This window comes from Mustela nivalis (genome assembly GCF_964662115.1).
Source record: "Mustela nivalis genome assembly, chromosome: X".
NCBI classification, from domain to species: Eukaryota; Metazoa; Chordata; class Mammalia; order Carnivora; family Mustelidae; genus Mustela; species Mustela nivalis.
In genome coordinates, this window is record NC_139040.1 from 16043272 (window position 1) to 16060999 (window position 17728).

General features: G+C 46.1%; 1 protein-coding gene across 4 annotated transcripts in view; it reads right to left on the minus strand.

The window, feature by feature from the left end:
* Window positions 1-10158: 10158 nt before the first annotated feature.
* The window catches only part of LOC309856438 (P2R1A-PPP2R2A-interacting phosphatase regulator 1-like), a 66735-nt gene continuing 59165 nt past the window's right edge, over window positions 10159-17728 (minus strand). For all 4 annotated transcript variants that reach the window (XR_014307206.1, XM_082717659.1, XM_082717657.1 and 1 more), the window contains one exon: window positions 10159-10273. Coding sequence is in view for 2 of the 4 variants with exons in the window: in XM_082717657.1 (XP_082573783.1) it covers window position 10273 (1 nt within the window). In the remaining 2 variants the exon portion in view is untranslated. The remainder of the gene's footprint in view (window positions 10274-17728) is intronic.

Consider the following 17728-nt stretch of genomic DNA (forward strand, 5'->3'; position numbering starts at 1 on the left):
CTGCGGTGGGAAGGGTGGGAGCTGGCCCTTCTGGGGTGGGCTTACAAGTAAATTGACAAGGGTGAGGGGACTGCGAGCCGCGGCCAGTTGTTTTAAAGCAATTTCCAGGGAGACATTCAGACTCCGAGGCTATTACTTCCTGTGCACCACCAAGAAAGCCTTTTCCCGGCCGTGACTCCCGGGCCCAACGTGGGCTCCCGAAGGAAGAACCAGCCTTCCCAAGGGGCCCCAGGCAGGGCCAAGTTTAATCGTCACCGTGCAAACAAATGTGATTCATCCCCAAAGCAGCCGGCAAACAGGAAACGCACAAGAGGCCGGGCCAGCGCCTTGATTATCTGTCGCTGCAGGTGTTTCTGTCACCTGGAAATCGTTAGATCCGCACAGTCTGCCACCCAAGTTAACTTCAGAAAGAACTGTACAAAGGCAGCTTGTAAAGTTTCAGGTTTCTAGAAGGGATTCTGGGGTCAAGCGTCTCTCCTGGAGAGGCGGAGAGGCGGAGAGGCGACAGGGCAGCCGCCCGGGAGACACCTACAAGTTTCAACAGGCGCACAGAAACAGAACCCTGACATTTCACAACTTTGTTATTAGGAAGAAGACTGAAGATTGCCAGCAGCACCTAAAGCCCTGACATTTTGCGAGAACACAAAGGGAATGGTATAAAACGGACCCAAAGGACATTGCAGGGCGTGGGGTGCAGGGGGAACCACGCAGTTCCATTAGAAGATTCAGATGGAGAGGCCCGCAGAGCCTGGCTGTGTTCTGCCCGCAGGAGAATGCCAAGTTAGTGATTATTTCATTAGGAAAATATTTGCTACACCTATAATCTGGAAGTGATAAACAACATACCAGAGCAGAACATTACTCTCCAGGATTAAATACCAGACAGAGGAACAAAGAGTTGACCCACCCACAGGCCACTGGGATGAGGCCTGGTCCAGTTACCACATCAAAGACCCTCTAAGTAAGTCATAGGCAGAAAAGAGAGGAATCAATTAAGCCCCTGGTTTAGAGAGGATTTCTTTCTGAAATGTCACTTTCGTTAATCAAATGTCGAAAGATTTAACGACACCTATCCTGAGCGATGGCAGCTCAGAACCTCATAGAAACTGGGCCCAGTTCAAGGAAGGTGATGATGATGGAGAATGTCCAGCTCACTACATACATTTTCCAATTAGCTTGGTCCTTGCTTTGTGAATCACTGTCTTAATGAACGCTGGGCGGCTCCGGACGTGATCCAGGCAGGTGGAGGAAAGCCCCGATTCAACAAAGTGAAAAGAATAAATGATTTTATGCGGATGTGGATGGATTTTTTAGCCCACCACGGCAGAGGGGAAAAAAAATGCACAGTGCGCTGTGATAAAGTGAAGTGTGAACTGTGCTAATGGTACTGGGAAAAAAATGTGCTAAACCCTGGGGCGGATGGGTCAATTACTTTTATGTAATCATGGGTCACAGAAGGCCAGGTTAGGAATGGATTTATTTGCAGAATCGAAATGAAAGCTTTCTCTCTCGTAATGAACATGTTTTTGGAGGTAATCAGTGTACTAGGTAACCTGTATCTCCTGCTGTTCTCAGGCTGTTAGGAAACAGGTGTTTTTTATTTGTTTGTGTGGTTTTTCTTAATAGACTTTATTGTTTAGAACAGTCCTGGGTGCACAGCAAACTCAAATAGAAAGTACAGAGAGTTCCCACAGGCCCCCGCCCCCCCAAAACACAGGCATAGCCTCTCTGCTATCCATGTCCCCCGGCTGTGCATTTGTTACAGTGAATGAAGCTATACCGACAATCATTATCACCCAAAGCCCATTGTTTATATCAGGGTTCACTCGGTGTATTTTCTGCAGGTCTGGACAGATGTATAGTGACATGCCACCCCCCCATTTCAGTGTCATGGACTATTACTGCCCTACAAATCTTCTGTTGGGGTTGTCTTTTTTAAATTTAATACATGTATTTCAGAAAATGTTAAACATGTACAAAGGAAGAGAGAATAGTATAATGATCCCCGCCCACGTACCCATTACCTGCTTTCAGAAATTACCAGCTGTGGCCAATCTCAAAGGGCCATTTTGCAAAAGGCTATGGGAACATAGCTATAAGCAGACCAGTATTACATTTGAGGAAAAGGGAATTTTTAAAAATTTTTTACTGATTTATTTGAGACAGACAGAGAAAGAGAGAGAGAAAGTGCATGTGCATAGGGGGAGCAGCAGAGGGAGAGGGAGAAGCAGGCTCCCCTGTTGAGCAGACAGCCCAGATGCGGAGCTTGATCCACGCACCCTGGGATCATGACCTGAGCTGAAGGCAGACGCTTCACCGACTGAGCCACCCAGGCACCCCAGGAAAAAGAAAACCTACAGGAGATTTCTTCTCAGTAATTTGTCAGTGAGTTGGTTGAATTATTGTGGGGTGATCATGTGTTAAGCACTAACTGTCCTAGGCACTTTGCAAATGACCTACTTGCTACTCCAAGTATGGTCACAGGGATCAGCTGGGAGTTTACTGGCCATGAAGACCCTCCCGCTCCACCCCTAACCTACTAGGTCAGAGTCAGCAGTTCAACAAGATCCCCACGTGATCTCTATGTGCATTTAAAGTTAAGAAATACTGACTGCCTGACCCAAGGCACACACTTAAAATAGCCTCGTAACCATCCTGCAACACAACAACACTTCGAGGCAGATACTATCTTGCCCAATTTATGGATGAGATAACTGAGACTGAGAGATATTATTTGGGGTTCCCAAGATCTCACAGCAAATACATTTCAATGTGCCTGGCTTTACAGTTGATGATTTTACCACTTAGACCATGCAGCCTCCCCACTAGGGACTTTCACTGTTAGGGCAAATCGGTAAAAAACAAAACAAAACAAGGAGAGAGTATGTGTTTGCACAGCACACACCAACCAGCCATCTTGGCAACAACAAGAGCAAGAGAAAACCAAACCATCTGCTATCTCAAAAGCGATCGCTTACTCCCCCAAAAGACCTTTTCACTTTTCCATCCATTATTATGGCATCATGTAGATGGCTCAATATTTCAGGAAAAAAAAAAAACCCAAACCTGGAGCAGTTATCAAAGTTCCTCCCTCTTGACAGTTACCTTTGACCCAGATATGAACCAAACTGCAATCACAGGCTGTCCCAGAATGAAGGGAAGGGAGGTTACAGACCCGAACAGCTGGGCCACGCAGTTAAAAAAAAAATCTGCCTGACTGGTGTGACCTCGCAGGGCCGGAAAGGGTAGACAGTTGACAGACTGCGTTTTTACTTTCCAACCCGCTGGGTGGTCTGAGTCTTTAGCTCCGCCCAAGAGCGTGGCTTACCCAGACGGATGGGGGACCTCTCAGCGGCTGGGCGCTGCTGGGCAAGGCCACAGACCCTTTGGTTGGCTGCGCAGCTTTCTCAAAGGACTGTTACAGGAAAAGGTAGAAAAAGCATCATTCCTGGATCATACCCCCAGCTTGGCAGGGACTCATCAGATCTCGGGAGCTTCTCCCTGGTAATCCCGGGAGGAGATCAGGCCATTTCCTCCTCTGTCAGCTGTCCTTAGGACTCTGGGGACCTGCACTAATGGATCAGCATGGCTACTTGGTTTTGCAATGAGTGGATTCGATGATTAATTAGCTGGTAGTGGGACCTGATGAAGTTCTCAGCTCAAAACCCCAGGGATCCAGCTCAGGGCAATCTGTCCACACACACACACACACACACACACACACACACACACACAGGCCAGGTGAAAAGGCATGCAACACGGCCTGCTGATGGACGCCACAGGGGTGATTCTGATTGACTTTGCACTTTACAACCCAGTGACCTGGGCACAGCTTACTGTTGTGCAACAGTCAATCCTACTGGAAAGTGGTAAGCGCACCGGCTTAACGAAGTGAGCTGTCTTTATGCATGAGATCAAATTCCTAGTACTGGGATCACTTTATCCCACACTCCTTTTTTTTTTTTTTTTTTTTTTACAATTTCATAAGATTTTATGGCCAACCTCACCCTCACGCTAAAAAATATAATGAATAGAAAGAATTGAGTCCAAATAGGCCAAAAAACCTGGCCTGTTAAAATAGATAAGACTAAGAGTTTTTAAAAAATATTTAATTAATTTATTTGACAGACAGAGATTACAAGTAGGCAGAGAGGCAGGCAGAGAGAGGGGGAAGCAGGCTCACCGTCGAGCAGAGAGCCCGATGCGGGGCTCAATCCCAGGACGCTGGGATAATGACCTGAGCCGAAGGCAGAGGCTTTAACCCACTGAGCCACCCAGGTGCCCCAAGACTAAGAGTTATTTTAAGAATGTTTTTCTTGTTTTAAGATTTTATTTGTCAGAGACAGCAAGCACAAGCAGGAGGAGCGGCAGACAGAAAGAGGGAGAAGCAGGCTCCCTGCTAAGCAGGGAGCCTGATGCCAGACTTGATCCCAGGACCCCGAGATCGTGACCTGAGCTGAAGGCAGACCCTCAACCATCTGAGACACTCAGGCACCCCTTAAGAATGTTTTTCTATTTCAAGATTGCTTTGGCTATTTGGGGTCTTTTGTGGTTCTATAAAAAATTTAGGATTGTTTGTTCTAGCTTTGTGGGAAATATTGGCATTTCGATAGGGCCTGCATTATATCTGTAGGAGGCTTTGGGTGATAGAGACATTTTAACAATACTTGTTCTTCCAGTCCATGAGCATGGAATGTCTTTCCACTTCTTTGTGTCGTCTTCAATTTCTTTCCTCGGTGTTTTATAATTTTCAGGGCATAGTTCTCTCACCTCTTTGGTTAAGCTTATCCCTGGGTATTTTATTATTTTTGGTGCAATTGTAAATGGGATTGTTTTTCTTTCTGTTGCTTCACTATTAGTGTATAGAAATGCAACAGATTTCTGTACATTGGTTTTGTATCCTGTGACTTTACTGAATTCGTTTATCAGTTCTAGTACTTGTTTGGTGAACTTTCTAGGGTTTTCTGGATATAATGTGTCATCTGCAAATAGTGAAAGCTTTACTTCTTCCTTACCAATTTGGATGCCTTTTATTTCTTTTTGTTGCTTGATTGCTGTGACTAGGACTTCTAGTACTATGCTGAATAAAAGTGGTGAGAGTGGACATCCTTGTCTTGCTCCTGAACATAGGGGAAAAGCTCCCACAGAAGATCTCCAAAAGCCAAAACAATCTTGAAAAGGAAAAAAATCTGGAGGTATCAAAATTCCAGACTTCAAGTTATATTACAAAGCTGTAGTAATCGAAACAGTATGGTACTGGCACAAAAAGCAGACACATAGTTCAATGGAGTAGAATAGAAAACCCAGAAATAAGCCCATAATTATATGGTCAATTAATCTTCAAGAAGGGAGGAGAGAATATGCAGTGGGGAAAAGAGAGTCTCTTCAACAAATGGTGTTGGGAAGACTGGACAGCTACATGCAAAAGAATGAAACCGAACTCCTGTCTTACACCGTACACAAAACCAACTCAAAGTAGATTAAGGACCTGAATGTGACACACAAAACCAGAAAAATCCTAGACGAGAGCAAGAGCAGTCATTTCTCTGACATCGGTTGTAGCAACATCCTTCTAGATAGGTCTCCCGAGGTAAGGGAAACCAAAACAAAAATAAAATATTGGGACTACTTCAAAATAGAAAGCTTTTGCACAAGGAAGGAAACAATCCACAAAACTACAAGACAACCTACTGAATGGGAGAAGATATTTGCAAATGACATCTCTGATAAAGGGTTAGTATTCAGAATATCTAAAGAACTTATACAACTTAACATCCCCAAGAAAGAATCCAATTAAGAAATGGGCAGAAGACATGAACAGATATTTCTCTGAAGAAGACATCCCGATGGCCAACAGACACGTGAAAAGATCCTCAACATCACTGATCATCAGGGAAATGCAAGTCATAGCTACAAAGAGATCACACAGGTCAGATTGGCTAAAATCAAAAACACAAGAAACAAGTGTTGGTGAGGATGTGGAGAAAAAGGAACCCCTGGGGTGCCTGGGTGGCTCAGTCATTAAGCATCTGCCTTCAGCTCAAATCATGATCCCCAGGGTCCTGGAATCGAGTCCTGCATCCGCATCTGGTTCCTGGCTCTGTGGAAAGCCTGCTTCTCCTTCTCCCATTCCCCCTGCTTGTGTTCCCTCTCTCGCTGTCTCTCTCTCTCAAATAAACAAACAAAATCTTTTTTAAGAAAAGAAAAGAAAAAAAAAGGAACGCTCGTGCACTGTTGGTGGGAATGCAAACTTGGTGCAGCCACTCTGGAAAACAGTATGGAGGTTCCTCACAAAATTAAAAATAGAACTACCCTATAATATAGTAGTTGTACTTCTGGATATTTCCCCCTCCCCCCAAATACAAAAACACTCATTCAAGGGGATCTGTGCACCCTTGTGTTTATGGCAGCATTATTTACAATAGCTACATTATGGAAGCGCCCCAAATGCCCATCGAGAGACAAATGGATAACAAAGAGGGGGTAGATATATACAATGGAATATTACTGAGCCATAAAAAGAATGAAAGCTTGCCACTTGTAACCACATGGGTGGAGCTAGAGAGTGTAATGCTATGTGAGATAAGTCAGAGAAAGACAAATACCATGGGATTTCACTCATATGTGGACTTTAGACAACAAATGAGCAAAAAGAAAGAAAGAAAACAAATGAGCAAAGGGGAAAAGAGAGAGAGACAAAGCAAGAAACAGACTCTTAACTACGGAGAACAAACTGATGGTTACCAGTGGGGCAGTGGGTGGGGGGCTGGGTGGACTAGGTGATGGGGACTAAAGCGTGTGCTTACCATGATGTGCACGGAGTCATGTATTGACTTATTGAGTCACTATACTGCATGCCTGAAACTCACACAACGCTGTATGTTAACTCGACTGGAATGAAAATAAAACTTCATAAAAAATAAAAGTAACCATTTGAGTTACAAAAAAGCATGATTTTCTAAACATTGAAGAACATTTTATTTTTTATGTCTTTAAAGATTTTATTTATTTATTAGAGAGAGACAGTTGAGAGAGGGTATACAAGCAGGAGGAGTGGGAGAGGGGGAAGCAGGCTCCCCACTGAGCAGGGAGCCTGACGTGGAGCCTGATCCCAGGACCCTGAGATCATGATCCCAGCTGAAAGCAGATGCTTAACCCACTGAGCCACCCGGGAGCCCTAAAACAATATATTTTTTAAAGATTTTATTTATTTATTTGACAGACAGAGATCACAAGCAGGCAGAGGCAGGCAGAGAGAGAGGAGGAGGCAGGCTCCCCGCCAGGCAGAGACCCTGATGTGGGGCTCGATCCCAGAGCCCTGGGATCATGACCTGAGCTGAAGGCAGAGGCTTTAACTCACTGAGCCACCCAGGCGTCCCTAAAGCAATATTTTAAATACTGTATTTGAATGGTTTGATCACTACATTTTCCTTCTGAAACTTGTACGGAGATGCTGCTACCATGTTTATCTCAACGATCTCCTTTGTCAGGTTAGGAGGGCAGTTGTTAGTTATCCCTCTATCGCAGATAAGGAAACTGAGGCCAGGAGGGTTGAAGTTATTTGCCTCCCAGCGAGCAAGGGGAAGAGCCCCACGCAGCCTCCCAACCATAAACTGGCCCCGTGGTCTATCCAGCTACCGCAGGTTAAAGAAATAGCCCAAGAGGAGCCACAGAAATTACCCCCTAGGAAACCAAAGCAGCTCAGCACTTGTCCAGATTCCTAAAGCAGCTGGACATATGTTTTCACTTTGGACATTACCAAGCACACTCATAGGTTCTTTAGAGAAGGGGAAATCACTGGGCCGTAAGCAGCTGTATTCACCAGTCATACTGTGGGCCACCAGCCTTCAGGCTGAAAGCTGCCACAGTGGGGCCCTAGAGCCATGGCACTTGGGGTGGGGCACACAGCTTGCTATCCTCTTGCCTTCTCTCCCTCGCTGCTCATCCTCTCCTTTCCTAAGGTGAAGTGCAGAGTGTTCTGGAAGGCAGGAGTCCCCACTCAGAAAGTGGGGAGCGAGGGTGCTGTTGGCCATACTTCACGGAGGAGGAGGAGGTATGCATGGGCTTGCAGTGTTTCCTGGGCCCCAAATCAGGTGCCCTCCCCACCTCTACCTTTTGAAGTCATCTCTTCTAAAGGGCACATCCTAAGGGGTCTCAATCTGGATTTGCGCAAGTGCAGCTCTGGCGGTGGGACAGGGAAGGAGCACAAGGTGCTCTTTGTGAAGAGCAAGTTCAGTTTGTGCAAAGTGGAAAGATTGCAAAACAGTCCTGGGAGAGGGAAAGGGGGTGGGAGATCCAAATTAATCCTAGCCCACTGAACCCCCATGACTTGACTTTTGCTAGCCCCTCCTGGGCTTAGCGTGAATTTCTGACGCACCCAGGCTATGGAGCGCCCCTCAAAGCTCTCACCCACCATGAGTGAGTCCTGGGGAGTTACCCCCCCCAACCCCTCCATGACTAGTAGATGTGATGGAGATAACACAGTCACAGTCCCATGGGAAATAAATTCCACACATGCACCCACTTGCATTTGAAAGGCTCCAACTGCCGGAGGCCAGACTGTTTAATTTTTGGAATTTTCTGTGAGCCTTCCAGGCCTCCTGCATCTCATCCCTCTCGCTGGGTAAAATAATGGAAAAAGGAGATGCTCATTTGGGATAGAATAGTGTGTGGGAAAATCAGCTCATGAGCGCGGCTTTTGTGATATTTAATCTAAGGGTAAGAGTTTTGATAATTATACGTTTGTAGGAGGAAACGATGTCCTTGCTCTAAATGTATGACATACCTCAGGATCCTGGAGAAGGTTCTGGTTTCCACGTTATAGTGGCTGGATGGACATTTGGAAGGACTACAGAGGGAATTTGGGCACAGGGTGAGAAACTGGGCTGGAGAAGTTACTCCTTTGAGCCCGTGATTCTACGAAAGCTGGAGGTGCCAATTCATTTTGATAAGGGAACTGTTTTTTTTTTCCTAAATATTTTATTTATTTATTTGTTAGAGAGAGTGAGCACAGGCAGACAGAGTGGCAGGCAGAGGCAGAGGGAGAAGCAGGCTCCTCGCTGAGCAAGGAGCCCGATGTGGGACTGGATCCCAGGACACCAGGATCATGACCTGAGCCGAAGGCAGCCGCCCAACCAACTGAGCCACCCAGGCATCCCAGGAACCATAGTTTTTAAAGTACAGGATTATAGAGATTGGAGAACAAATTAACAGTTGCCAGAGGTTAGGGATGGCGGTGGGGGTGGGGGGCAGAGTGGGCTTGACTACAGTGGGATACACCAGGGAGATCTTTGCAGTGACAGAATAGTTGTTTTTTTTTTTTTACCTTGATTGTGGTGGTGATCACACAAATCTATATATGTAATTAAAAATATGACTGTACACACACATTGTACCTATGTCCGTTTTCTGGGCTTTCTATGGTACTACAATTACTTGTGATGTAATCAGTGTGGGAGATTAGGTTCAGGGCAACTTCCTGTGAATCTATCCTTTTTTTCCCCCTGTGAATCTATCCTTATTTCAAAGTAAAAAGTCTAAAAAATCCAGGCACAGTTCTACATTTCTTTTATTTTTTTATTTTTAATTTATTTTTAGTTTTTAAAAGATTTTATTTATTTATTTTACAGAGAGAGAGAGAGAGACAGCGAGAACAGGAATACAAGCAGGGGGAGTGGGAGAGGGAAAGCAGCCTTCCCACCAAGCAGAGAGCCCGATGTGGGGCTCGATCCCATGACCCGGGGATCATGACCTGAGCCGAAGGCAGATGCTTAATGACTGAGCCACCCAGGTGCCCCTAAAATTTTTTTAAAAATTTATTTGTCAGAGAGAGAGAACAAGTAGGGAGAGCAGCAGGCAGAAGGAGAAGCAGGCTCCCCATGAGCAGGGAGCCCAATGTGGGGCTCCATCCCAGGACCCCAGGATTGTGACCTGAGCTGAAGGCAGACGCTTAACCGCTTAACCCACTGAGCCACCCAGGCGTCCCTCAGACATTTCTTTAAAGTGACCACAAAGCTTTTAATTTATCCCATTTTTCAGAGAACCCTCCCCACATGAACCCTCCCCGCCCCGAAACACTGTAACTGTTGAGAATTAGAACTATAGACTTAAGGAGAAACTTTTCCTTTTCATCACTGGCGGGAAACAATGTCAGAGAAAGAAGGTACCCTCTTTTTTATTTTACAGATCTGATGTGTCAGATGGAGGCTCTTTGGTTGGCGAAGCCTTGAGCAGACCGGGAAGATGCTATATCTGACTAGGCCCATTCTTCTCCCTGCCGTGGGGAAAAAAAAAAAAAAAAAAGCAGAAACACATTAAATTCCTTTCATGCCTTCTACGTGAACAGAAACATAAGGGTAGGAAAGGAGGGAGAGGGCAGGGCAGCTGGGGGTCTTGTGGTTCTCGAATGAGAGGTTCTTCCCAGCTCAAAGGGAGCTGTGCTTCTGGGCTGAGAAACTGCCCCATGAGGTCAGGCACCGGGAAGAGAAATAGCTCAGCCAGCCTCAGAGAGGGGCAGTATGAGTCGACGGGGGAAACGTGACCCAGCTTCTCCTCCCCACCTTCCCAAGCACACCAGAGGAGGAGATGGACCAAGCCCGGGCCCTTCACTGGGAAAAAGGTGGTTGTAATGGGCAGGTTCTACAGGAATGTGGCGTGGGAGCCTCATGCTCTCAGCTTCCCGACACACGCTGGCTCCCAGAGGCCCCATCTTGGCCTTCTTAGATTCCATGCATCTCCCCGAAACTTTGCCCAAGCAACCAAATGCTTGACTGTATGCTGTCTCATCTTATTCTCTTAACGTTGGGTCCTGGGCCTGCTGGGTTCAAACGCTAGTTCTACCACTTACTAGCTATGTGATCTTGGGCAAGCTGTCTTAATCTCTCGGCTCTTCGGTTTGCTCCTCTGTTGCATAGGGGGAATACACGCCTTACACGGTTTGTCCAGGGTCTGGCACCTACTAGGTGCTTAGCAAGGGTCAACTTCTCTTTGTTCACTGTTTCCCACGGGGATGCCACATCGTTCACCAGACTGGAGGCTCCTGGAGAGAGCTTCCTTCTCTTCCCCGCCCCCCGCCCCCCACCCAGCATATGGTTGGGCGCACAGCACACTGTCAATGACTCCTTATTGGCTAGGCTGAATGGACCTTTCCTGGCTACCTCAGTGATGCTGATGGAGATCCAGAAATGGGTATAAGGGAATTATCAGTATTCTGTTTCAAAGATATGAAGGTAATATCCTGAATTCTTTACTTCCTTGATACATTGTTACAGTATAACAGTCTATGTGCTAAGGCCTGCCTTTAGTGCGAATGTAATTTTATAATTTATATTTTAAAATATAAAAAAATTTACGATTTTCAGACAATTACATAGCTCAAGTAAAATTAAAGCCAATGCCTAAGTATCTTGACAAAATGGCATCTTGATCGGTTTATCAGGAGTGGAGCAGGAAAAGAAATCAACTAGACTGACATACTCATTACCACAGAATTCAGAAGGTTCTTAAAGATAGCAAAAGAATCTGAAATTGACACAGTCACTTCTTTTTTATTTATTTTTAAAATTTAATCTAATTTCTTTTCAGTGTAACAGAATTCATTGTTGATGCACCTAAACTCCATTGTCTCAGGACAACACCTCGGTCTGCAGTTACTTGTGAGGGACCATAGAAAGAGGAATGGATCCAAACATGAACACCAGGGGCACCATCTCAGATTAAGTCATTCATTCACTCCTGCAGGCAACAAAATTTACGGAGCGCCTGCCATGGGGCTAGGCTCTATGCTTCACAGACACGATCCTGCCCTGTGTGAAATTTACTGTCAGTCACTTCATTTCTCGGGTCTCATGTTCCCCATCTATCAAATAGTAACAAATCCATTTCTATTGCAATTATAAGAATTCTAGAAAGAAGTGCAGGGGCCAGAGCCTTGCAGACTGTTATTGTTCTCTGCTGCTGTCCTCTATGTAATGGCCACGAGAATAGCTTGCAGTCATTTGAAAATTATGTCCAAACTGAGTATGTTCTGCCTATCTCATTTTCCTTCCTTACATGTTGCCAAGCCAACCAAGCCCAGAGTGAGCAGGAGGGACAGAGAGATCTACGATACTGGGCTGAAGCATTATAGTGAATAGCACTCCACTTCCTGTTCTCTAATGGGTCGGATTTCACACATGGTTCTTGTGATGGGTTCAGGTCCCCTCACCACTCATCCCCTGCCCCCCACAAGATATGCTGAAGCTCTAACCCTAGGTACCTGTGAGTGTGACCTTATGGAAACAGGGTCTTTGCAGATGTAGTCATTAGGGTGGGCCCCCACTCCAATATGACTGATGTCCTTAGGAGAGAGGAATTTGAACAGACGCAGACACAGAGAGAATGTCATGTGAAGACACACACAGACACAGAGGGAAGGTGGCTAGAGAAAGATGGAGGCAGAGATCACATACAGCCGTGCAGCAACCAGCCAGGAAAGCCCGGGGGCTACCAGAAGCTGGAAGAGGCAAGGAAGGATCCTGCCCTAGAGGCTTCCGAGGGAGCATGCCCCTGCCACACCTTGACTTCAAACTCTAGCTTCTGGAACTGAGAGAACGAATTCCTAATGTGTTAAGTCACCCCATTTGTGGTCATTTGTTACGGAAGCCCTAGGGAACAAACACAGTCCCCAAACAGAAACAGCTCCACGGTGGACTTCCCTCGGCCCTCCAATATAGTCATGGTGACTCTCCTTTTCTGTACAAGAACCCACATACAAATGATGCCTTGATCCCAGTGCCTAAAAATGTGGATCTCCAGAATGGCAGATCCGATGTTTTTCAAACAAGTCAGAATGGGAAGCAAGAATGCCCTCCACCTTTAGCTTCTCTGCTCCTAAGTTGGATGGAAAATAGTTAAGACTAGGCAGGCATGGGTCCTATAGGCATGGAGATGACTAAGCAGGCCGCTGCTGTGGGCCCTCAGCATGGAGACCACCTTGGGAAGGCCATGGAGTCCATTCTGGGTCCCGATAAAGGCCAGTAGGCTTAGAGGAGAACTGACCTCATTTAAGGTTTCCAAGCACTGCAAGCCTGTCTTCACCTAGACTTCACTCTTGCAGCCAATCAGAAGCTGGTGTCCTAGCAAAGGAGGCATCCCTTCCGTAGGACAAATGAGCAACTCATTTAATCAATGCATAGGTGTTATTTTGAAAATTACTATCTGGCAACCACCATAGTGAGCATGAATTCAGGCAAGAGTCATTAATGGATCCTAAAACTGGAGAGTGAAAGTTTTATGAGAAACATGTTATTTATGTAGTCACAAATTATCTCTTCATACGTTAGTTATTAAGTACAAAAAGACAAGTCACTTTTTTTTAGAGAGGGAAGGGGTGGAGGAGCAGAGGGAGAGGGAGAGAGAGAATCAAGCAGATTCCACACCCAGCATGGAGCCCAATGCAGGGCTTGATCACGACCCTGAGATCATGACCTGAGCCAAAATCAAGAGTTGGACTCTTAACTGACGAGCCACCCAGGCGCCCCATGAAAAATCATACCTTTACAGCGGAAAAACATGGCGGGCATTTAACCAGTTAATCCAAGTTAACATCACCAACCATCATAGATGCTTTTTTATGTTTTGCTCATGCCAGAAATGTGCAACCTCTCATCATGAGGATACATCAGGCAAACCAACTGGGGGACATTCTACAAAGTAACTGGCCTGTATTCTTCTAAAAGCTGGATGTCATGAAAGACAAAGAAAGGCGGGGGGCTGTTCTAGATTGAAGGACGCTTGCGAGAATCAAGAGACATGACAACCAACTACAATGTGTGATCCTCCACTGCACCACGGACCAGAAGAGAAGTAGCTAGGAAGGACATTCTCGGGAAAATTAGCACAACTGGAATATGGCCTGTGTGGTGTATCCACATTATATTTCTTGAATTTGCCAACCTATACATGTTTGTCTAACAGAATGTCTTGTTCTTAGGAAATACATATTGAAGTATTGGGGGCAAAGGAATATGATTCTGCAACTCAGTCTAAAGCGCTTCACACGAAAATGTGTGTGTGTGCATGTGTGCGTGGTCATTTTAACAGGATGCTAACAACAGATGAATCTTGATAAACGCCACATGAAGGTTTTTGTTACTACTTTTGCATACAATTTTCTGTATGTTAAAAGTCTTAAAATTGTAAAAATGACACATTTTGAACATTTAACCACGCGCCTGATGCTGTGCTGAGTGTGAGGTATTCAAGGGATCATGAGACACAGTCTTGATCCTTAACCCAGGAGCTCATCGTCTGGGATGGAAGCACGTTCTGGTGTGCTAAAGGAAGCTGCGAGAGCGCAGGGAAGGCTTGCTAAACCCCGGCTGCCTGGGGAATGGGGCCAGAGTGGGCTGTGTCCAGAGGGGTCAAGGGGAGGCTTCAAGTGGGGAGAATTAATTCAGTCTGGGGTGCTGGTGGGCTATGCAAGCAGGGCTGAATGACAGACTGTGGGACACCGGGAAGATGCCCGTGTCTGCAGGCAGCAAGGGGAAGCCACCTGCCCGCTGAGGACAGACAACAAGGCATGGGTTGGCAGGTGTTGGGGGCCAGGCCAAAGTCACCATAGCTTCTGAGGTAACAGAAGGAATGCCGACATAAGCAAAACAATTTCAAGCTGAAAGGCTGAACACAAGTGTGCTTACTGATGGCATAGGGTGAACTTGGCGGGGCCATATACTGAATGCCCCCGAGACATCAGCCCCCAGATTGATAACTATACGTAACCGGGATAAGGGCATGGCCCCAAATTAGTTAGGAGGCCTAATAATAGACCGCGAGGTAGGAAGAGAATGTCAAGTGATCATAAGAAACTAAAGAAGTGCTTTTTTTGAGAACACGATGAGCTTCCCCAGCAATAAGGATAAGGTGGTACCCAATTAACACGCAACCAGATGGGGAGAGGTTGTTGTTAACAGGAAAACTCCCCAGGACAGTACAGGGTCCTCGACAAAGGTGATGGGGAATGGGAATTTCCACTCAATTACAAGACACAAGGGCTGGGATGAGAAAGAATGCGGATATCCCTAGCAAGAGCCTGGTGGGAGCTCATTTGTCTTCCTTTCTTTGGAAAACCTTTATATTATGGAAAATTTACAAAAATAATGAGAACACTATTAGCTTAAACTGCACGAAAGGGTTGCGATGTGACCATTTTTGCCTTGCTAAAGGGGCTCATTCATGTTTCAGGTGAAAATGAACCTCCATATACCCAGCACCCAGGCTCAGCAATTATTTCAATATATGGTCAATTTCACCGCAGCCAAATTCCCACCCATGACCCTGGCAAGCTCACTGGTTTGAAGTAAAACCTCTCTGGTGGGAGTTTTTGTTGTGCTTTTATTCGAATGATTTACTATCTTAAAAAAGAGCTCCAAATTACACATAGATATATGTATACCTGTATATAATGTTTTTAGTTAATTACTTTATTCCCTCAGTAAGTAATAGACTCACATGGCTCAAAATGCAAAAGGCACGTCACATTGTACACCTTGAATATATACAATTCTTGTTTGTCAATTATACTTCCATAAAGCAAAAAAAAGAAAGAAAGAAAGAAAGAAAGAAAGAAAGAAAGAAAGAAAGAAAACAAGCTATAATAAAAGGACAAGTGAAAAGTTGCTTTCCAAACAGATCCTGTCACCCAGCCAAGAATTCTCCCTCCTCAGAGGCAGACTATATGAACAGTTTTTTTCTGTGTCCTTCGGGAGGTGTCTTATGTATGCGTTAGCAAAGAGACCGCGAACTATTCCCACTGATCTCTGTACCTGGCTTCTTCTACTGAATAAGAGAAACGTCCCCCTTTTCCCAGCTACCCGGCATTCCCATTTTATGAGGCGCAGTTTATTCAACGAATGCATGCTGGCTCGACTTCGGGCCATCCTGCGGCCATCCCAGACAATGCTGTCTTGGTTCAACGGGGGCCACAATCGTCTCGCAGCAAAGCAAGTAAGTGTATGTGGATGAGAAACCCCTCAAAGCTGATCTGCAGGCTGAGAGGTGACAGACATTTGCAATTTCGATGGATATTGCCAAGCTGTCCTCCATCAGCCAGGCTTACGCGAAAGCTCTCTTCACCATGTTATCCGCACGCTTTCCCGCCACGCTTCCCGCTTCCTCCCAGGGCTCCGTGGGAGAGGTTTCAGCATCTCAGACTCAGAAACAGCCCCCTGACCTCGGCCTCCTACTGGTCTCCCCCTACCCCGTCGGGCCTCCACGGCCACCGGGCTGTCCTTCCTCCCTTCTCCTTTCCCAGATGCCATCGGGAGCCTGCTGGCATCTCTTCCTCCTTCCAAGTCGGGCCCGTGAGCAGGAACTTAGCCATGCTAGCATTGACCGCTGGACTCACTCTCCCAGTGACCTTCTGCAGCACCTGCTCTGCCAATCCCCAGCCCTGTGAAAACCCCACCGTCTATGCTCTCCAACCCCCACTCCCCGGCTGCTAGCTTGTGCTGGAGAAGGTCATGAAGTTGGCTCCACTACAAAGCCAGGCCAGCCAGCCTCAGCGGGGCCCCAAGGGCTGTAAGGCAATCCTTTTATATATCTGTATCAAATTTCTCCCAGGGATTGTTCCAAATCCTCTCCCTCTCCTCAGATCCCCATACCCATCCCCCTCCACCTGGCCCCTCAGTAGGGGGCCCGCTTTGGATTTCAGCGACAGGACTCAGGTCATGGGGCAGGAACTCCCTCCCTTCTCCCTCTTCCCCTCACGCTTCCCCTGTTCTCTGCCTTTCTTCCACCCCTGAGCCTCATGGGGATGAGAGGCTTCCTCCTCAAGGTTGCCTCTTCCACTGGTGCCCTTGACACTAGGTTCTCCTGCTCTCTCCTGCACTTGGTTCCAGGAGCCATTCTCTTTCCCTTGGGGCAAGCTCCCCCTTCCCACTGGTGTTCCTCCTCTCAGTCTAGAAACACTTCCCACAAATCTGTGTCGCTGCTCTACACTACCCCCAAACTTGCAAAATGTAGTCATCTTTAAAATTACACAAGTAATTCCTGCCTCCCGGCGGCACTTCCTCCTTCTGAGTCAGCCCCCAAATTTAACACAAAAATCAGAAAATTATAAGAAGAAAGAAAAGAAAAGCCACCCACAATTGCATCAGCTTACTGCTACTATTTTAATATATTTCTTTCCAAGCTTTTTATACATATATCTATACATTTATATATCTATATGTACTTTTTAAAGATTTATTTTTCAGAGAGAGAGAGAGAGAGAGAAAGCAAGCACGAGCAGAGGGGAGGAGCAGAGGGAGAAGCAGGCTCTCCGCTGAGCAAGGAGCCCAGTGCGGGACTCATCCCAGGACTCCAGGGTCATGATCTGAGCCAAAGGCAGACGCTTAACCGACTGAGCCACCCAGGCACCCCCATATGTATTTTTCCTTACAAAAGTGGATCATAGTGTACACATTGTTTGTCATAATACATTTCAGACATCTCAGCTTTGCTACTTATTAGCTGTCTGACCCTGGATAAGTAAATTCACAAAATAGTTATCACAGTGCCTGAATTAATGCTAGCTATGACGATCATCCCACATCAATAAACACAGCGTCACATAATAATTTAATGACTTCTGTCAGTGCTGTGTCTAATAGGAGTGAAGAAAGCACCACAATGAGTCACCAACACACACTCATTTGGCATATGAGCAAGTGTATCTGTCGGATAAACTCCGACAAGCAGAATTACTCAT